Consider the following 22,426-nt stretch of genomic DNA (forward strand, 5'->3'; position numbering starts at 1 on the left):
AGATTAATGGTTTTTAGGCTGTTAAATAAACATCAAATCCTGATACTTTTAAACCATATCTCCAAGTTAACTTAAAGAATCAATCCTCATGGTACATTCTCTGCATTCAAACAAATCTCACAACAAATTACAATGTTTATTTTACCAATCCAAGATAAGGCATCGTTTTTCACATGTTGTTGTGACAAGGGCCTAGCACATTTTTTCACACTTCAAAATCATTATTCTCAGGTCAGATAATTAGGAATATCTTCCATTTCTGCTTTTGTGTTTAAAACAAAACAAAAACAGCAGGAACATCAACAAAAAATTTACCAGTGCTCTGAAGGGATCTGTGATTTATGTGAGGGTAAATAGACCCATTGTTAGGGGCAGTTTTCCGATTTGTTAAGGTTTTTGTCGGCACAGCTACATAACCCAGTAAAGTGATGGCTTTCATGTCATTCTTGGGGGCAGGGTGGGGGGGCGGAGAGAGGTGCTTGTGCAGTTTGATCACACAACAGCACAACTCCCAATAAAATGAAACAGAAAGGAGGTTCACTACATGAAAGATTTTTATGCTGTTGGAATTCAACTACCAGAATTTTACTTCGACTTTTCCTTGAATCTGGCATTATGAGTGTCCTTTAGGCTCAATCCTGGCCCTACCTGCCAGCAGCTGAGAGGTGACTCTCCTTATAACTTCATTATTTATCTTCCACTCGGTAACTTCTGTTTCTACGTAGTGTCCTTGTGATGTTTTATTGAGTTGTCCAGAATGATAAGTCACCTTGTTACCCTTCGGCCTAAGCGAGAGAGAGATTTGCTGCAGCTAGACTGGGTGTTGGCATCCAACAAACTCCTCAGGACACTGCCAGGCCTTTCCTTGCCTTGCAGGGAACTCGTAGTGCACCTACTTCCCAAACCCTCTGGAAGAGCATTCCTCTGCAGCATCCAGCCCCGGCACTGGATGGCCACAGAATACCAAGTCCGCTGTCTCAAAGAGACAGCAGAGAAACCAGTCTGCTGGCTCAGCGAAGGATGCCCGCCTTGCTTTAGTAAAACAGCACTGAGTGGAATTTATAATAAACCAACGAGAAGTTCATTAATAAAGACAGAGATTTAAGTGATACTAAGCAGAGATCATAGACACAGAAACTGGTAAATCAAACCAAAGAATAACACACTTCTAAGAACTTACTTGGAGCCTTAGCAGGCTCCAAGTCTGAAGCAGTTTTCTCACCTCTACAGTCCCTTTTTTAGCATCACCAACCCTCATAGCTGCAAAGTTCATAGATGCAAAGAGCGCTGACCTCTTTGTTCCCTAAGTGATGGGGAACGAGATGCCCTTTTTCTTTTCCTTATATTCTCCAAAAGTCTTCATTTCAAGAGTCAAGTTGACCCACGGGCGTTCAGACGGTGATGTCCTCCAGTGAGCATCCATACATACATCACACAATGATATTATTGACCAGATATCACCAGCTTTTATTTGATACTACACATGACAGCTTTACAGATAAATACTATACAGTAGTGTGTTAGGTGTAGTAAGTGTGTCAAGCCTGATAGGAGTTCACAGAACAGTAAGATCGGAAACATTCATTAACCTGGGAGGTAATGTGTCCGATCCTTTGGGATTGGTAGAACCTTTTCTTTTACATGATGAAATAAGATTTACAGAAATTTTCATCATATTTGACACGGGTACCTGGATGGAGCTTGAGGTTGGATCACTTTAAGGGAACTGTGTTGTTTGGGCTTCTGAGTAACCAGTAAGGTAATAAAGAAGCTGTTTTATGCTGGCTTGGTAAATCTAAGTATTGGAATATCCACCAGGTTTTTGGGGTTTAGCTGCCCCATTCTTTGCAGTTCATCCTAATTGAGTGATCACAGCTGGCCCCCACTAGGACCCCAGTCACAGGGGGTATGAAAGGTGGATCATCCGTGCCCTACTTTTGTTTCATCCACCTATCCTGTTTTATCTGATACCTAGACCGTAAGCTGTCTGGGCAGTCATTGTCTTTTGTTGTTGCAATGGGACCCTGAACCTTGACTGGGGTTATGCGCTACCATAATATAAAAAAATTAGGAAGGAAATATCTGATGCAGAAAAAAATGAGCTGGCACAAATAGCCAAGATAAAACAACGCCTGCAAAAGACACCTGAGGATTCTACTGAGTGCCTGTCCATCTGTCCTCCCCAGTATTCTGCCCTCTACTGGTATGTCTACACTGCAGCAAGGATGAAGCCTGGGTAGACAGACTTGCACAAGTGGAGCTTGAGCTAGCAGGCTAAAAAATAGCAGTGTCAATGTTGCTGCACCAGCAGAGGCTCGGGCTAGCCACCCAAGCTTGGACTCAGCAAGGGCCACATTGCTATTTTTAGCATGCACAAGCCCTATTAGTATGAGTCTGTCTACCCAGGCTGGGAAGCTCACTCCCAGCTGCAGTGTAGACATACTCTAAGAAGAGCCAATGACCAGATACTGCTAACATGACACTGAGACAGCTCTTTGATACAGGGACCATCTCTTCCTAGGTTTGTACAGCATCTAGCACAATGGATAAATGTGAAATATTTATGCCTTTCATATGGTTTGAGCATTGGCCTATTAAACCCAGGGTTCTGAGTTCAACCTTGAGGGGGCCATTTAGGGATCGGGGGCAAAAATCTGTCTGGGGATTGGTCCTGCTTTGAGCACGGGGTTGGACTAGATGACCTCCTGAGGTCCCTTCCAACCCTGATATTCTATGATTACTAGAAAGTGCCAATTTTTGTCAGATATTTATGAATTGTATAAGAAAGAATGAACCTATCATGCTCAATGACCATTTATTACTCATTATGAAGGGGTTCTTTTCCCTTGTTTGGATTTGCTCTTTTGTTGATGAGTTCTAGGGCTCATGCTTTGATCCTGTGGTGTGTAAGGTGTTGTACTCCGGATCATGTTAGTCTAAACTAGCTTAGTCATTATTTGTATAGTTGGGAGTCAACGGATGCACATGATTCTTTCAATGAACAGTTGCTACTGTGGTTTAGTTAGTATAAATGTGCAGTAACTTTTGTGACACTGCTGAAAGGTTGGGACCTGGTTCACAGGCAATAAAACTATGCTGGTCCTAATATGGACACTGCATTTGTAACAATCCAGGAGGTGCAGTGGGTCCCTGAGGAGTGTCAAGGTGTCGAAATGATGCCTGACTTAGGGAATTTCTATGCCAAGTTCATTACTTTTAAGACCAATAAAGTGAAAGCAGCAGCTTTCAGGGAAGTAGAACATTTTAATGCAAAACCCGGGCCTAACTCTCATCAGAAGCTAATGAAGAGAGAGTACTACTTACTACTGGTAGATGATTTTAATACTGGATAAAGTTAGGAAGAAGATTAATAGTAAAGCTCACATAAAAAGGGCCCAGTAATTTGGAAGGCAGTTGAATGAAAGGAACTTCTTGCTTGAATTGACATTATTCTTCAATGTGCCTTGTCTGAAGACTTCCAAGGAAGTCCACGAGAGGCTATGGTTCTTGCGTCTTTCCAAGCTAGAGTGGAAAAGTTTTCCCAGGGTCTGCTATCAGGACATTCTGCACCATCTGTGTGAGATGAATCGGAAAGATGCTGATGTAAAGGTGTTTCAAGAAATCCACCTACTGCAAGCCAGGCTTACAAGGAATTTCCAGAAAGTCTACACTTGTGCATAGACCCTGTGTGTCAAAAAATGCCCAGTGCAGATGAGTGGTAAACAGTCCTATAGTGACTTGCACCTGGCTCTCGATCTGGAAACTGGGTATATATGAAATATCTGTATTTATTCTGTTACATATTTACTTACTATGGAGGGAAATATCCCCCTGATTTATGTCCTACTCAAACTTCTTGCAGCTTATTACTATAAGAGATATGTTGTGAAGTTGGAGAGTTCTGCTTCCATTAAGGGAATAAGAGAGGAATGTTCTGCCTGTGATATAAGATTGCTGTTTACTGTCTATTGGGAAGACCCTCATAACTCTGGGTATGTATCATCTCCAGGACGTAATCTACACAGGGATAACTATAGAATGTATGAACATTCTTCAGCTGCAGATCAGCTGAAGGGCTGGACATGCCTGCAGTATTTCCATTATCCAAAGGAAAAGATGCCTCTCCATTCATTTACCTGCAGGCCTTTTGGCTTCTCATCCACATTGTTTGCATCAATGTTTGTCTTCTGTATTCTCTGCATCTGTCCCAGTCTTCTAGGAAAGGATCTCTTGGTGAGTTCACAAAATCTCTGCCTTGGGGAATGAATGCATTTTACTTCAGTCAACCCTCCATTTTTGCACATTTGAACAGAACAGTTTTTACAGATGAAGGAAGTCCATGTTAGTTTGTCTTTTTGAAATATTTTTTAAAAAATAAGTGTAAACAAAGTGTGAATGCACATGAGAATGTGTGTGTTTATTTACAACTACATATATCTATTGAAGAAGATGGCTTAACTTGCAAAATTTGGATCTAGATTTCCAACATCTGAAGGTTTTGGTTCTGTCCATTACAAAATTACAGATCATTTACAAAATTCATATCTAAATTGAATTTTGAACATCCCAAAGTTTAGTCTGCGTGTCACTCTTTGTGGTTTACTCGGAGGAGGAGGCTCCCCAGCCAGCAAGCCAGACTCTTTAGGCAGGTTCTTGAATGTTAACCTGATCCTGCAGGACGTACTATGTTAACGTTTTATTGTGACTTTAATAAACAGTTTTAAAAACCAGTTATTTTTTCTTAACCCTCAGAGATCCTCTAAAATGGTGTTTGAAAACCAAGCTCTGTTTTTCCTCCTACTTACAACAACCAGCACAATTCTTCAATCAGAACGCAGTGAGTAGTTTTGTCAGGGTGAAAAAGTTTGGGCTAACAAACCAGGGCTGGGTCTTACGTACATTAAAGCCAAAGGGAGTTTTACTATTCATATCTGTGAGAACAAGATTGAAACACACACCCACCCACCCACCCCAACCCACCCACCGGCAGCTCTGAACTGGAAGATACATGTGAACAAACGTGCAATATAGTCATTTTTCTGACCTTAACTAGAACTCATGGGAACTCAGCAGCATCACATAGCAACAAGGTAGAATGTTGTCTTATGATGCCAGAAGAATCCAAACTGGAATTGTAGGGTAAGTACAATGAGAACTCTAGGGGAAGTACATACTTTTGCGCAATTGTACTAGAAATGCTATGAAATAAGGGAATGACTGTATGAAAAGGGAAAGAAAAGAGGTGGTGAAATGAAGAGAAGAGGGTAAGAGGTAGCTTCCCAAAGCCAGTGGAAGTAACAAGCTCTTTTGCAAGCCAAGAGATGGCTTCCCAATCAACATCGACACCTGATGATTTCAATATATTTTATTCCCTGTGAGTCTGCATTTTATAACCTAATCTGTGAAGGAAGTGATGAACTGTCATTGAATAGAGTAGATGGAATTCATCTGAGCATTTTAAAAGGAGCTGGGGCGATGGGCAGAGCTGATTAGAAAATGGTAACAATTTTCTCATTTGTTATTGAATTTTTTAAAAATGCGAGAGCAGTTTGTGAGTATTGGTGTGCTTGAGGAGGTTTTGGGGGGAAAAAAATGTGTATGTGCCACATTGCTAAGGTAACAAGATAGAATACACATTCTATAGTATTAGAAATAAATATGTTTGTAGGAAAGTTCAGTACGACCAGTCCCAGCTAGTGGTGGTTTTCCATCATATGTGGCTTCAAAGAGCAAGTGAATTACATAAAATGGAGTCAGGGCAAGACCCCACATTTTAGTATGTTACCGTTTAATGATACATCAGTTACTCTCCTGGGACTGGCTGGGAGGTGGGGGGAGGAGAGGAGCAAGGGGATAGAGCTAACAGAACAAAAGCAAGGGAAACAAGCTCCCAAACTCCTTTGTTATTCCCCTCTATCTACCCCTGCTAAAGTAGCACCATTCCCAAATGGAGAGGAAGTGAGAGGAGGCACCAGGGAGATGTGCTATCGTTCTTGCACTTCTATGACCCTGCATAGGTCTCCGTGCAGGCATCCTAGAGAAAACAGATAGAGGATTGCCACAGTATTGTGGGAACTTTTGACTGTGAACCAGACTAATATGGAAGGGAAACCCTGAGCAATGCTGCTGCCGCTGGGCTTGTCTGTAGGAGTAACACAGAGAGTATCCTAGGGTAAAACGATAAGACTAACATTCATTCATTAACAAAAACAAAGCACTGGGCTCAGGCCTGGAAAATGCAGAGAATCAACAGAGGGTCCATAATGTGGAGGGAAGGGCCCTGCCACAGAGCAGGAGAGAGGGGAACCCATCCGCTCTCCTGGAAAATGGTCTCTAGGAGCCTTGGAGGCAGATGTCATGAATGGACATGGAAGAAGCATGCAGGAGCCGTCCCAGGTGACACAACAAACCAAGCCTGTGGGAAACACATTAGGCTCTTTATCCCTCAGGGCTAACCACACAAGGTGCTGCTGAGGTCTCCTGTGAGCTATGAGGCACCCGCCACTCCCGTTAAAGTCAACGGGAGTTGAGGGTGCTCAGTCCCTTGCAGGGCTGCACAGAAAGGTGAGCCAGGAGAATGATCGTCCCCCTCTGATATTAGCCCAACAAGACCTCCATCGATGGTCCCATGTTAGCTCTCCATAGCATGGCATGGAGTAGCCTCCCTAGGATACCCTGTTTGCCATTCATGGTGAGGTTGCAATCTGCTTTCAGAGCTTGCTTGGGGTGGAGGTAGGGGGGGCTGTTCAGGCTCTTTCTTGCTATTTGTTCTAACGCTTTGATTCAGAATCAGTTGTGTGAGTAGCTAGCGGGAGGTGAGAGCTGGGCCCAGCTAAGTATATAGATCCGCCTAGGGGCAGCTTACTGCTAACTGGCTTGGAAGACTTTTCCCTGGTTAGCCAGCTGTGAAAGTGTGAGACTTCACATGTAGCCCCAATTGGGGTGGGGCGGGGGGCACAGCACTGACCCCCCTTCACCCCATAGCATTTTTAATGATCAACCTTAAGATTATTCTGTCATCACCAAGGAGTGCGAGGCATCCGGTTATCAGCCATTAAAAGTCTGGTGGGCGGCACAGCAGGGACCCTGCAGCCCCCAGGCGCATGGGGGGCCAGGGAGGCTCCGTGCGCTGCGCCCGCCCCCAGTGCTAGCTAAGCAGCTCCTATTGACTGGGAACTGCAACCAAAGGGAGCTGCGGGGGCAGCGCCTGCAGACAGGAGGGCAGCGGGCGGAGCCTCACTGGCCGCCAATGTGCCTCTGGGCTGCACTGTAGGGACCTGGTGACCCCTTCCTGGGTGCCGCGGTAAGCACTGCCGGGACCCTGAAACCCTGCCCCAGCCTAGAGTCCTCTCCTGCACCCAAACTCCCTCATGGAGCCTGCACCCCCCCCAATACCTCCTGCCTCAGCCCCCACCTGCACTCCAAACCCCTCATCCCCGGCCCTACCCTGGAGCCCTCACCCCCCCACACACACACCCCAACCTCCTGCTCCAGCCTGGAGTCCCCTCCTGCACTGCAACTCCCTCCCGGAGACCGCACCCCACAACCCCCTGTCCCAGCCCTGAGCCTGCTCCTATACCCCAAAGCCCTCATCCCTGGCCCCACCCTAGAGCCCACACCCCCAGCCAGAGCCCTCACCCCCCACACCACAACCTCCTGCCCCAGCCCTGAGCTTCTGCACCCCAAACCCCTCATCCCTGGCCCCACCCCAGAGCCCGCAACCCCTCCTGCACTCTGAAACCCTTGGCCCCAGCCTGAGGCCCCTCCTGCACCCCAAACCATTCATCCCTGGGACCCACCCCAGAGCCTGTACCCCCAGCCCTCGCCCTCACCACCCTACACCCCAACCCTCTGCCCCAGCCCGTATCCCTCTCCCACACTCGGAACCCCTAATTTCTGGCCCCATCTGGAGTCTGCACCCCCAGCCCAGAGCCCATACCCCGTCCCCTGCACTCCAATCTCCTGTCCCAGTACAGAGCCCTTTCCCACACCCCAAACCTCTCATCCCTGGCCTCACCCCAGAGCCCACACCCCCAGTGAGAGCCCTCCCTCCCCTCCCACAACCCAACCCCTGCTTCAGCCTGGTGAAAGTGAATGAGGGTGGGGGAGAATGAGCGACGGAGGGAGGGGGGATGGAGCGAGGGGGGGCGGAGCCTCGTAGAAGGAGTGGGGTAGGGGCGGGGCCTCAGGGGTGGGGAAGGGTCAGGGGTGTTCGGTTCTGTGCTATTAGAAAGTTGGCAACCCTAGTCACCATCTCAGTCTCCTTCATCTGCTGCATTCTCAACACCAGTTGCTGCGCTTGCTGTTGGTTTTATTGCGAAGGGTTGTGGTAGATTCTCCACCACTGGTGAGTTTTCAATCAAGATTGGATGCGTTTCCAAAAGATCTGCTGTAGGAATTATTCTGGGGAAGCTCAATGGCCTGTGTGATATAGGAAGCCAGACTAGACTAACACACTGGTCCCTTCTGGCCTTAGAATCTAGGACTTTAACCAGAAGGGCCTCAATTTCTCTCTGAAAGCAGATGGGCCATGTTTTTCTCTTCTGTGGAAGTACCCCTCAAATCAGACATTCTTGGCTCTAATGTGATTCTCCAGCATCTCCTCTCCTCAATTATAGAGCAGGCCAAACACGGTCCCTACATTTTTACAGGATTTGACACCTGCAAGTATTTGATGCTGACCTGTGTTTCCTTACATCCGATCTAGGCACTTCCTAGCGCGACCCACACGCCCTCCCAGGTTGGTAATGTCTGAGTGCTTCTATTCTACCTTTTGTGTGAACTGACTGAGTTGCTCTAGCGAACGAGTCCTCCATTTTGACTGTGTGGGAAGGGACGGAAATAAGGTTTGGCTGCGGCATCCCACTGGCATTTGGGTGAGGAGGAGGGCCGGACTTCCCCACCTCTGCCAAACTGACACAAGTACCGTGTGTGTCTAGCTGGGTTGAAATGGAAATAACTGTAGTCCTGTTCCACCAACATTGAGCTGCCCTGGATGTTGTTAGGTCCCTGTCAGCACATCCCTCATTAATGATGGATTTGCTCTCTCCACTCATGTTACTACCCGCTAGCCCTGATCAGCCATATCCAACCCAACCCACAGTGCTAGTTGTGCTCAGAGACTAGAGACACATGTGAAACTGGGCAGGGAACAGGGATAGAGACAAGTAATCAGAGGCAGGGAGAAACATGGCCCTGGGCACTGAATGTGGAAGGCAGGGGATAGGATGACCTGGTGGGAGAAATGTGGAGCAGATAGATGGTAGAGGCAGGCCCTGCTGCCACCCTCTATGCCCAATCCTGAAAGGTGCAGTCAGTACTGTCCAGCGGGTGATCGATCCCTCATCCAATAGGACTTGTCATTAGTAACACTGGTGCCCCAACAAAGAAGTAACCAAAAAAATAAAACAACAAAAAACAAACCCTAAAATGCCCAATGCCAAGCTTCATGGGAATCACATGGGGAAATGTCTATCCACCTGCCAAAGCAGAGGGGAAAATTGATATGAAAAAATGTATTTCCAAAATTCTAGCAGGGTGCTCCAAACAGTGAGCTTGATCCTTCAAGTCTCCTGCAAACTCCTAGTAATGTCAGTGGGAGCTCCAGGAGTAGAGGGTGTGCAAGGTTGAGAGTAATGGCAAGTAAAACAGATAATTGCAAACGAATTATCTGAATCCCTTCCAAGCTGAGGTTGGGTCACTAACATCCCAATTTAACATTCCAAGAAGACAGAGACAACGTAAGCATAGCCTTGGTCCCCAACTTGTGTTAATTTTGCAGATATAACAATATGCACAACGTTCAGTGCTGATCTGTCCAATACATTTGGTAGCAACTACTCGACTTGCTCTGAATTTGCCAGTTTTATTTTGCGTGTGATCAGTGGACGTATGGTGCTATTATTAGATTCAATAAATAAACCACAGTTATGACTATGACTGAGTATTCTTGCAAAAGAGACCTGGACACAGCAGGAAATGGCTTTCTTTGAGATAAGGCTGATTTGAATGTGATAATAAAGAGACTGTTGCATTTTAGGTGACGCAAATACAATTTTGGATTTTGTTCTTGTTGGAAATGCAGCTCTGAAACGGTGCACCTGGAGCATTCAAAGGATTCTAGTGAGGAATCCAACAATGAGACAAGCCAACCGTACCAAGGCCTCACTGGCCTGCGCAACTTGGGGAACACTTGCTACATGAATGCAGTTTTGCAGTGCCTCTGCAGTATATCCCCATTGGTGGAGTATTTTCTCTCAGGGAAGTATGTAACTGCCCTACACAAGTAAGTTGATTTATTTGCTCTCTGTTTTCTTATTACTATTCATTATTTGAGGGTTTGGGAAGTAGGTGCACTAAGAGTTCCCTGGAAGGCAAGGAAAGGCCTGGCAGTGTCCTGAGGAGTCATGGACCAGGACCCCATTGTGCCAGGTGCTGTACAAACACAGAACAAAAAGACTGTGCAGGTGCCAAGCCGCTTACAAGCAAAATATTTGGGATGTATTTTTCTGTCTCAATATTTAAAGTTTTTCCAAAAGAAATGAAGTTTCAATTGGAGCCTGGCATTAGAAAGCACAGAAATACTCCTCTGTACAAGGAAACCAAAAGCAGCACACTTTGCTCTGACTTCCCAGGCCCCACACACCATCTCTGCCTCTGCCTCAACTTGCTTTTCCTAGCCAATGTTCACCTTCTGGCTTCTCTCTGAATTCCCTCTTTTCTGTCCTATGTGGGCTTTTATACCACACTCGTAGGATCTGAGTGCCTTTCTGTGGTGCAGTAAGCAATGTGACTAACGTGTCACCCATTTGTTCTCTCATCCCCTCCACTGGGGTGAAGCATGTGCAGTGCATTGCGTTCTGTTTATTTATTTACTTATGTATTTATTGGAGGCAGTTGGTTTTGGTTGGTTGGTTTGGTATGAATATACGTGCTACTGCGGTCAAAGCAATGCAACTTACACTTGGAGCTTTGGAAGGTGGTGAGGTTTATAATAATTCTTAGTTCCTGGGGGAGTTCGTTCCACAGTCTTAGACTGGCCCCTGAGAAAGTTCTGTCTCCAGCACAAATGAGCTGTCCCTTCCCGTGGAGAGTTCTGTCATGCCAAAAGAGTGAAGTTGTTGACCAGGGTCTTGGTCCCAGAGCTTAAGACCATCTTTCAGATATCCTGGGGCCAGGCCATGGAGCACTGCAAAGATAAGGATCGAGACCTTGTCTTTGATTTGCTATTCTATGGAAAACCAGTGTAGAGAGCTGAGGGCAGGTCTGAGGTGTTAATGAGGAGACTGGCTGCAGCGTTCTGTACTAACCGGAGTTTCCTGAGTGCTGAAGACTTCATGCCCAGGTATGTGGCATTGCTGTAGTCCAGCTGAGAAGGGACCAAGGCATGAATAACTGAGGTTAGGTCATTCGCCAGCAAAGGATGGAGTCTCCTAGTGAACCAGACGATAGAAAGAATTACTCATGGATGCTGCTAAGTGAGAGCTTCGCATCAGCGAGGAATCCAAGAGTACTCCTAGACTACAGACTGAAATAGCCTATTGTGAGTGTGACCCTTCAACAAACAGAGTCTGCACTGTGGCTATGGTCTCCTCACAATGTTTCTTCTGCCCATTCAGCTTGGCTTTTGTGTTCACATTTTAAGCACCGCCACCACATCTTTGTACTCCAACTAAAGCCCCTTTTATGCTACTTCAGGGAAAACGGTGAGGTTGCTACCGCCTTTGCCTATTTGATGACCGATATGTGGCTGGGAGAGTTTGAGTGCGTCTCACCAGAGGTGTTTCGTTCAGTCATCGGCGACTTATGCCCGGCTTTTACCAAGAAGACTCAGCAGGATGCCCAGGAGTTTCTGATTTATGTACTGAACGAATTACATGAGGCGCTTAAGAAGGTAAGACTGCAGCTATGGCCTTCTGGGGCTGCGAAGTGTCAGTGCACATCTGTCTCCTCTCTGAGTTCATTACTGCATAGCATGGAATACAATAATTGTCTCTTTTCTCCCTCCATACTGTACAAAATGGTGCTGTAAAATCATCCTCCTCTCCATTTTCTCCAACTACTACACAGTGCAACCTTTAACCCCTTCATTAGCTTCCTGTTACCACATCCCATTCAAGCTCCGTATCTACATCACCAAGGCCCTACCTAATCCCCCATCTACACCTCTGCTGTCATTTCCTCCTCCTCACCCTCTAGTTTCTATATTCTTCCCTATCATGCTTCCTCCCTGTGCCAAGAATCTTGTCTGCCCAGATCCACCTCTGCTTCTCTCTTCCTTCAAATCCTTCCTTAAACCACTCTACCAGCAATAAGTCCCTCCAACCTATCTGCTCTGAGCACTGTGCAGCGGTTTCTCATCTCCCTTTGGTTCTGTGCCCTTTGCGATGGGGGCATGGCTTACTGTGGATATATAAAGTGCTGCATAGTAACAGGGTTCTATACATCATTTTAAATCATCATTAATACCAAATGCTAACTTATGTAGCCAATTGCCAGGCAATCTGATTTGTAAATGCACCAAGTGCTCTCACAGAAGTTATCTGTGTACCAAAGCTCTGCTTTAGAATGATCGTAGAGGGGAAATCAGATGATTTTTCTTACCCCATTTACAATTCCAGGTTAGGCATCTCAGCACTGTGATTACTTAGCTCGGACAGCAAGTTAGAAGCTAGAAAGTCCATGGCGACGTCAAGTGTTACTGCAGTTCAGGAAAACTTTGACAGTCTCTGGATTCGATCCCTGCTATGTGAGGCTCGGGCAGGGGGGTCAGTTCAGTTAGCTCAGCCCTAGAGCTCCAGTTTAGAATTGGCACCTTCATTGTTTGCTCTGGGGTTGAGAATCCTGAAGGTGGTGGAACAAGGGAGTGCTCAATGCTGGACCCTATTGTGAGAAGCAAATAGAGAGTGGTTCCTTCATGCAGAGAAAATAAAAGAATATGCCTCCCAGGGAAGCACTATTGGAAGGAAGAGAGGGGCGGGGTGTTTGGCACATGAGACTGGGGAGGTGTTTGAAATTTTTACAAAAGAAAACAATGCATGGCTGTAGCTAAAGAGATCTTAACAAGGCCTTGACCCTGCAAAGACTTAGGCATTTGCTCAACTCTACGCACCATGAGTAGCCCTATTGATGTCAGTGGCGCTACTCAGTGTACAATGTTAAGCGCTTGCTTATGACTTGGCCTAATAAAGGCTTCAAACGGCGATGGGCTGATGGCTGGAGGTGCTGATAAATGGAGCTGGCTGAACCATACATTTCAAATAGTATTCATTACAAATATTCCCCCTTTCTTGATTAGCTCATCCTTTACAAACCAGTCCTCATTCCAGGAAGGTATTTTCTCATCTGTAAGTATTTGCTAGAAGTTCTGAAGAATAATTTTCTGTCGATAAGCTCTTCCCAAACTGTTGACCTCAACTGTTCATTATTTGTGTTTATGTGACTGATCTAGCTTCTGCTTCCTGAATGAATGACTGAAGATTTTTTTAAACATATGACTAATAAACTTCTGGTTTGGCTTTTCAGACAACTTCATGCTAAAACTCATGAAAACTTTGGAATTTGTTAATGGAATTCTCACAATTTAACTAATCTCTCCCCAAGAGTCAGAGTGAACTCGACAGAGATGCTTTTATTCATGAATCACTATTCAACTAGGGCCCTACTTATAAATATGGAATGCAATGTCTTATAAAGAAGCAGAATAAATAATGGATTATTATAAATAATATGTTTTTACTGCCACCTGGGATCATGTGTGCTTCCTTGACAACCGGTACAAAGCATGTTTAGATGTTTTTGTAAGGGTTGGTGTCAGTAGTTTGTTAGGTTTTTTTTTTTTTTTCCTTACAGTCATGCAAAAGGAGATGCTATGGGAACACATCCACTTCTAGGGAAGATAGGGGAACTGGCAGTGAAACATCAATCATCACCCAACTATTTGAGGGGCAGCTCAGTTATGACATTACATGCCTGGCGTGTCAGACCACCACCGATAAGAACGAGGTCTTTACAGTTCTTTCTCTTCCCATCCCTTCTGAGAGTGCCTGCTCTCTACAGGTAGGGTTTCTAAGAGCTCCGCCCAGCTTTTGGTGGTCTCTGTTCAGTATAGTGGTGGAAGGTTTATGTTAATAGACCATCTTACGGAAATACGTTCCCAGCGCCCGCCAGTTCCAGGGCATCATCTAAAAGGGATACATTCTTTTCAGTAGAGAATTTGGCCCTAGGGCTAGAGGAGATGCTAGATCAGACTTACATTGTCCTTTTGGCTGTTAATTCGTGTAGCTTGTGTTGTTTGGAAATGCCCCTGAATTGCTGTGGAGTGAGGGATGGCCAGAGACATGTCTATTTTATTTTGTATTGTATAGAAAGCAACTGTGAGGCATTTTCTTTCAAATTCTCACTTATCAAAATGCTTCCTTAGAGGAAAACACATTAAATTTTAGTTGCTTTGTAGTCTAAGTGCACTCACAGAGCTGTAGCTAGGCATTTTGGCACCCTAGCATATTTATGCCCCCTACTGTTTTTTTTAGATGATATGAGTTAGGATATTGTCGAGTAATGATAATGCATTTATTTTTGCATATTGGTACAATACGTAGACAATAAAAGCTACTGCCTGATTCTTTTAGGTGCCACATTAATTTTCACACAATCCTTTAACATCTCTATAGTCTCCTTCTATACAACCTTTAAGAAGTAAACTCGATAGGTACTGAAAATAAAATGGACTGAAAATAACCGTACCTTAAATATGGATACTGCAATGACTTAATGGCATAAAACATATTCAGAAAGACATAAACTTGTATTTCTGTTTATATAAAAAGAAGTGATACTGATGGTTTTCCATCCCACAGTGAGACTGTGGCTAGAATAAACAGCCACCTCTCTCAATGGAGAATAAAAGGGACTCAAAAGTAAACAAAGAATGAATTTACCATGGAGGTGGATTATCTAGCGATTGAATTACCACGATAGCATCTGACTCTGTATAAGCAGAAGCCATCCTTTTTCTGGCCTTTATATAAGGAAAACAGCTATGGGGGATGGGCGGGGGGTTGTAAGATTTCTGTCTTTTACCTTTTGCATTGTGATTGTATTTTTCTAAGAGTATTGATTATTGCTCCCTGGTATAATATTATGATTGGCTTATACCTGATCATTTCTCCTGCTGAATCCTGCCAAGCAAATTGTGATTATCCCCTTTAAAGGTGAAGGATGATAGCAGCATGGCTTGTTTGTATAAGGCCAGTGTGGGAAGTAGCATTCAGTTGGGGAAGCTATGTTGTCATAGTTCATAAGAGGCACGACACATCCTGCATCTTGGCAGGGGGTTAGACTAGATGACCCTTGTGGTCCCTTTTAACTCTGTGGTTGTATGACATTTGACTTCTGGCCAGGCGAGGCAACGCACACCTAGGGCTTTGTCTACTACACTGCAGAGTTTTGTTGACAAATGTTTAATTAAGACGCTTTAAATAAACTGCTGGTGCATGTCCACACTATGTTCCTTGTGTTGGCAGAGCGCATCCGCACTAGCAGCTCTTGCATCGACACAGAGAGCAGTGCACTGTGGGTAGTTATCCCACTGTGCAACTGGCTGCAGGATGCTTTGGGAAAGGTTTGCAATGCCTCGTGGGGCAGGTACAACATCCCACGATGCAGTTTCTCAATTGCATCGTTCCAGGGGCATCCTAGTACAGGGGAGGGCAAACTTTTTGGCCCAAGGGCCACATCTGGGTATGGAAATTGTATGGCAGGCCATGAATGCTCACGAAATTGGGGGTTGGGGTGTGGGAGGGGGTGAGGGTTCCAGCTGGCTGTGCGGGTTCAGAGGGCAGGAGGGGGGATCAGGGCTGGGGCAGGGGGTTGGGATGTGGGAAGGGGTCAGGGGTGAAGACTCTGGGTGGCGCTTACCACAAGCAGCTCGCAGAAGCAGCGGCATGTCCCCTTTCGGCTGCTATGCGGAGGCACGGCCAGGTGGCTCTGCACCCTGCCCTGTCCACAGGGGCCGCCCCGGCAGCTCCCATTGGCCTTGGTTCCCGGCCAATGGGAGCTGTGGGGGCAGCGCTTGGGGCGGAGGCAGTGTGCGGAGCCCCTTGGCTGCCCCTACGTGTAGGAGCCAGAGGGGGGACATGCCACTGCTTCTGGGAGCCGTGCGGAGTGGGGCAAGCCCCCAACCCCGCTCCCCGGCTGGAGAGCTGGAACGGGGCAAGCCCCGGAGCCCGCTCCCCAGCAGGAGCTCGAGGGCTGGATTAAAATGTCTGGAGGGCTGGATGCAGCCCTTGGGCCGTAGTTTGCCCCACCCTTGTCCTAGTAGATTGCCAGCCACTTTTCAACTGAAGTGTGTGTGCAGGGGACAGGGAGAGTGTGTGACAGAGGGTGTGTGTGTGGGGTGGGGGGAGAGACTGTTTGTGTTGCAGAAGTGTGTGAGAGGCTTTGGGGGGGTGTATATGTGAGAGAGACAGAATGTACGTTGGGGAAGTGTGCATTGGCACGGCATGCTGTCTCTTTAAATTCAGACAGCAGCTTGCACAGTATCTCCACCCCCTAACCCGCCCGCGCAGCAGCAGCCCGCTCTGCCTACCTGCATTCCACATTAATGGTTCTGTGATTCCCTCCCAGTTCTCTCACAGCCTCCTCAGCTGCCGGGAGCGGGAGCAGCATCCTCAGCAGCTCTGTGAGCTCTCCAGGCTGCAAAATGGCAAAGCTTCCCGGAGCTCTGAAAAGGGAGAGATGCATGCCTGCAGGGCAGCCGAGTTCAAAACAATGAGCAGAGTGGTCACGGTGGGCATTGTGGGATACTGGGGGAGGCCAGTTCTGTTGATATAACGAACGGCAGCGTTTACACTGACGCTTTGTCTCTTTAACTTTGCCTCAAAACGCTCTACGCCTCTCATAGAGGTGGTTTTATTTTGTCGGCAAAACAGTGGAGTTTTGTCGCCGAAAGTGGCATTGCAGTGTTTAGGCCTCCACCGTTTTGCCGCCAAAAGCTGCCTTTTGCCAACAAAACTTTGCGGTGTAGACAAGGCCTAAGTGTGGAGACAGAAGAAAGTATAGGGCTGTGGTGACTGAAATCAGATTACACTGTGCTTTAGTGTGAGACAATGCCAATGCCATGGTTATAGTGGCTAGATGGACATACAGCGAAGTGATGGCCCTGGTCTCGTAGAGAAGGGAGTCAGGAACAGACTAGCTGGGTCACAGTCCAGAATGCTACAAGCACAGGTCACAGCTGACATGTTTCTTTGCCAGTGCATATCTCACCAGCAGCCCCACTCCAGATCTGCACCCAATGCACATTTCCCTATTGGTCTCTTCCCCTGTATCGTAAATGGCCTGTGTTTTTACCTGTCTGGGCAACTGAAAATTGTCCCTAGCCCAAAATTAGAGGCCTTTTAAAAGAAAGAGCCAAGGTATGTTCAGCATCCTGGGCCAGTCTGCCCTGAAGGTGTCAATTCCCCGATGTGTGAGTGCAATTGCTGGCCAGTGAATGGAGCATTGTGACAAGTGGATCAGAGGGAGGCTCCTTATTCTGTTCTCTGTAATAAAGTCTGAATCAGGCTGGGCAGCAACAAGTCAGGGTCAGTCACAGTAACAGAAAAACAGCTAAAGGCGGGAGCAGGGCGTGTTTTACCCCTACTGAGTGTTGACTAAAAAGGCCTGTTTTACTTGGGCAATGTTAACTTTCTTTGTTTCTACTGTTGCTTCCCCCAACTGTAAATCACAAGCAGCCCAGGCCGTCTTCATTTTCCTCTCTGAACACTTCCTCCTAAGCATGGAAGTCCCTTTGCTGCCCCCCCCCCCACCAATATTTTTGCAAACAGGGCAGGTGGCTCATCCCATTAGGATAACTGTTACCCTTTCTGCCCCTCTCTGTGCTGGGGCTTTGCCCTCTACCGCCATCTGGCAGTGCCTCACCCCTGGCTCCTTGGTCCCTCTCCTGCCCCTGCCTCCAGCTGTTTGACCCCCTTCCCCGCACAGTCAGTTTCCACCCCTTGCTCAGAGCCTGCCCACTGCCCCCCCCCAATTTGCCCCCTTTAACCTTTTAAATCCCCAGTGAGGGCAGCAGCTTCAGCAGATGTTACTGAGCAATGAGCATGCTCAACGGGAGCCAATCAGCACTCAGCACCTGCCCCACCAGGGGCCTAGTGCTGGGAGCCTGCTCCATCAGGGGTCACTGGACCTGCAGTCCTACAGGGAGGGGGGGCCCTGGGCTCCGACCGGATGCTGCTGGGCCCGATCCTGTGGGCCACCCCATTTTTGCACCCTTGGTGGCTCTGCTTCATGGGCGGCTGCCCCGCTTGCCCTGCCCTAGTTATGGCCCTGTGCACTCATCATGTCACAACCTCACTGAATCATGTGGCACAATTTCCTCTGTGGTGTACAAACACAAGTTGCACTTCCGCACACAGGCTTATTGAGAGACCCTCCCTAACCCGGCTTAGTGGTCAGAAATTCACCTCTCTATACAGAGGTATGGTGTTTGTTTTACCAAACATGTTTTCCTTTCACAGGACTGTCTTGAATGTTTCTTTCAACAAGACACACTGACATGGAACAATCAAATTCACTGCTCCTTCTGTGGAACTAAGCAAGATGCTGCAGTAAAGGCCAACATAGGCAAGGCGCCAAAGATGGTTATTTTTCACTTAAAGAGGTACAGCCTGCATCTGGTAGGACAGCTACATCTCCTCTGATTTACATGGGATGTAGGAAGGTCACTTGCATTCAGACGCAAAGGAAAATCAGTGCACGTAGTTTTTTTGCACATACAGTACCTGGATAGTTACAAAACAGGAAAAGCATGTGAGTCAGACTCCTGATCAACCCAGAGAATGTGTTACTTTATCCAAGCCATCAATTTGCACTCTCAGTGCATTTTTGTACCGCTTCTCCCTCTGCAATAGAGGCAATTCTGAAAGGGGAGGGGTTGGTCATAGAGGGGAAAGTGATAGAATTGTGGAATAAATTAAGAAAGAAGGGTGTTTGTTGTAAAACTGGATCACACTAATAAATGGAATTTTACAGTACAGATGATGCTAGTCCTGTTAGCTACTTACAGAGCTACTAACGACTGTGATGGACAAAAATAGAGAATAGTGTTCTGCCACATCAACAATGCAGATAGGGCATTATTCCTCTACCCATCCCTTTACAAAGCTCAGAGATCTACAATTGCATTTGAGCCCAAGATTTTAAAATGATGTGTTCTGTAGCCATTTTGCACTCAACAGTGGAAGCGGGTGAGGAAATCAAGGAATCTGCAAGTAGGCTCTACAACTTCATAGTTGCCTTACTTCAGTGCCCAGCACTTCTTGTTAAGTTTGATCATGTATCAATTATTTTTTTAAAGTGATCATTTCCTACTCCTTCCATGTATCCATCTTACTCCTTCCGTTCTTCTCACTAGCTCCTCAGCTAGTATTACTCTGGCATGGTTAGTGCTGCAATGGCCAGAATCAGCTTTAGTGCTAAAGATGGATTTAGCGTCCCCTGTTGAGCATGCATCTTGTGACAGATTGACCGTGCACTCATTGGGGCCTTCCTTTCACTCCCAACACAAAGCAAGGACCTGCTTGTTCTTACTGCAAAATGTCTCTTGCAGTCTGTTTGTTTAATCTTTGTTCGGGGCAGTAATTTACAATAATACTTAGCATTAAGAGAGCACTTTACATTTCAAAGAACTGTGCAGGCCCATGTGAAGGTAAGCAAATGCAGCATTACAATAACGGAAAGCATTTGTAGTGGAAAATACTGTCTCAAAATGTTTTATTTTCAGGTTTGACTATCAAGGCAGCTACAAAAGGAAACTGGGGACTAACATATACTATCCACTAAGCAACTTGGATCTTTCGCCTTATATTTATCCACTCTTTCGGAAGAATCCAAAATACAACTTGTGTGCTGTGGTGGTAAGTTGGATGCAAAGTTATAGCCTAGCTTTATTGGTAATACTATGAATGGTTGTTTGAATGAAATCAGTGATTGATCTTGGTCCTAAGCAGGCAACAGTCACCTCTGACTCAGCACCCAAAGTTTACAGAACAGGAAAAAAAAATGGTACAGATACAACCATCACTGACTTATACACAGCTGGCATTTCAGAGTTAGGAGATGCCTCCTCAACTAACCCATTAACACATTTTTCATTGGCTAATGGAAGATGGCAGGGTACCGCGACTGAAAATTATCTGGCTGTCAGGATTGAATTATAGTTACAGGCCTGTACACAGATACATTCCATGATGCCCTGATACTCAAATTGTAACACACTAGTCCCCAACCCTGTTATAACATGGCTTGGTTTTGTCTGTGTAGATCAGGGGTGGGCAAACTGCGGGCCGGATCCGGGCCCTCAGGGCTTTGGATCTGGCCCGTGGGATTGCCTCCCATGGCGCTGCAGGCCTGGCGCCGTTCTCAGAAGTGGCCCTCGGGCGGGTGGCAGAGGGCTCCACGTGCGTTGCCTTTGCCTCCAGGCACCGCCCCCCTCCACAGCTCCCATTGGCCGGGAATGGGGAACCCTGGCCAATGGGAGCTTTGGGGGAGGTACCTGGAGGCGTGGCAAGGGCAGCACATGCAGAGCCCTCCGCCCCCAACTTCCCCAGGGGCCGCAGCGCTTCCTGGAGCGGTGCAGGGCCAGGGCAGGCATGCAGGGAGCCTGTCCTGGTCCCAGTGCGCGCCACTGCCACCCCGGAGCCCGAATGCCTCCTGCACCCTGGCCCCCAACTCCCTGCCCTAAGCCCCCTACCTGCACCTTGCACCCCTCCTGCACCCCAACCCCTGCCCTGAGCCCCCTCCCGCAGTCTGCACCCCTGACCTGAGCCCCCTCCTGCACCCCAACCCCCTTCCCTGAGCCCCCTCATACACCCCGCACCGCTCCTCCGCCCAATCCCTTGCCCTGAGCCCCTTCCTGCACACCACACTCCCTCCTGCACCCCAACCCCCTGTCCTGGCCCTGCATACAATTTCCCCACCCAGATGTGGCCCTCGGCCCAAAACGTTTGCCCACCCCTGATGTAGATGGAGCCAAATTGCTCTTTAACTGGTTTCAGAGTGGTAGCCGTGTTAGTCTGTATCAGCAAAAACAAGCCCACAAAAGCCTCTAAGGTGCCACAAGGATTCCTCGTTGTTTTTGTTCTTTAACTGTTACTGGTTTATAATTGTGTTACAGGTCTGTACAATGATTAACACAATTTAGTACTACTTGTACAGTGATATCAAATCTATTTTATTATTCGGGCATGGTACTATTGTATTATTATGCAGTGCCCCTCAGCGTGCCAATTCCTGGGTAGATAGATCCTGTGTCAAGCCAATGAAATAATTAAATACAGGGCAAACACTGAAAGAGAGAACAGGTCAGTGATCCCTTCAAGCTAATTGCACATTTTTGTCCAACACTTGATGCAGGCTGTTTAGTAAATGCCCTTCATTCAAGGACCCTTTGTCTTTTCCTCACTCTGATTGAAAGTGCTTCCACCTGAAAGCTTCTAAACACAAGAACAGCTCCTCCAGCTGTTGAGTGTGGGTAAACAACGTGCAGTTTCTGGGCCTGGTCAATGTGAGTTTTGCTGGGAGATGGATTGCCAGGTCCGAGCTGCTAGCTGGGCTGTAAGTTTGATCCCCCAACGTGAAAAAAAATGTAATTATTGTCCAGACAGCATTTACTTGCTCTTCCTGCCACAGAGCTCTACCTATTTCAAGTGTTTCTTTGGGGTAAAGGGAAACTGGAATCTTATTTTTCCCCATCATTGTCATAGCTGAGTGCAAATGAAAATGATCACCAGATTCCTGGCTTTGAGTCTTTGCTAAAATTGAAAGTGATCTCTCTCTCTCTCAACTTTGTTGTTGTAGAACCATTTTGGTTATGTGGATTGTGGCCATTATACGGCATTCTGCAAGCACACGCTCACCCAGAACTGGTACAGCTTCGATGACGCACAGGTCAGCGAGATTCCACAAGCCTCAGTGCAGACTGCTGCAGCTTATCTCCTATTCTACAGCTGTAAAGCCTTCTCTGTACCTACCAAAACCCATAAGTACTAGGAAAATGTCTCTGTGAGAACAGTCCAATTATTAGAATTCACTGACAATGGTAGCTAAGTCCTGTTTTGCCATTAAACTAGTGCATCTGCATTGCTTGACTGTCTATTGAGATCTTTCTGATTATGCTTAGGAATTGATTTCAAGGGAGAAATCTGAAAGTTGACTTCTGCAGCACAACTTTCAGTGTAATAAGCGGCAGAGTGTCCCTCTACAAAGCCCATCACTTCCCTCTATTAAGTTATTTCTAAAAAGCCTCTCACTAATATTCTTAGCACCATTATTATTATTTTGGTTTGCACTACGGCAGCACCCATTCTAAACATAGGGGAGATATGGAGCTTGCTTAGAGACCCTTCAATCTATATGGACAAGACAA

General features: G+C 46.7%; 1 protein-coding gene across 1 annotated transcript; it reads left to right on the forward strand.

Annotated features, from left to right (window-relative positions):
* Positions 1-3,813: 3,813 nt before the first annotated feature.
* USP50 (ubiquitin specific peptidase 50) lies at positions 3,814-22,050 on the forward strand. Its single transcript, XM_065412717.1, has 7 exons — positions 3,814-3,992; positions 10,085-10,285; positions 11,698-11,893; positions 13,852-14,058; positions 18,519-18,661; positions 19,784-19,916; positions 21,859-22,050. The coding sequence occupies exons 1-7, from the start codon at positions 3,814-3,816 to the stop codon at positions 22,048-22,050; spliced, it is 1,251 nt and encodes a 416-aa protein (XP_065268789.1).
* Positions 22,051-22,426: the final 376 nt, after the last annotated feature.

Source organism: Emys orbicularis, chromosome 10 (assembly GCF_028017835.1).
Source record: "Emys orbicularis isolate rEmyOrb1 chromosome 10, rEmyOrb1.hap1, whole genome shotgun sequence".
In the NCBI taxonomy this organism is placed as follows: domain Eukaryota; kingdom Metazoa; phylum Chordata; order Testudines; family Emydidae; genus Emys; species Emys orbicularis.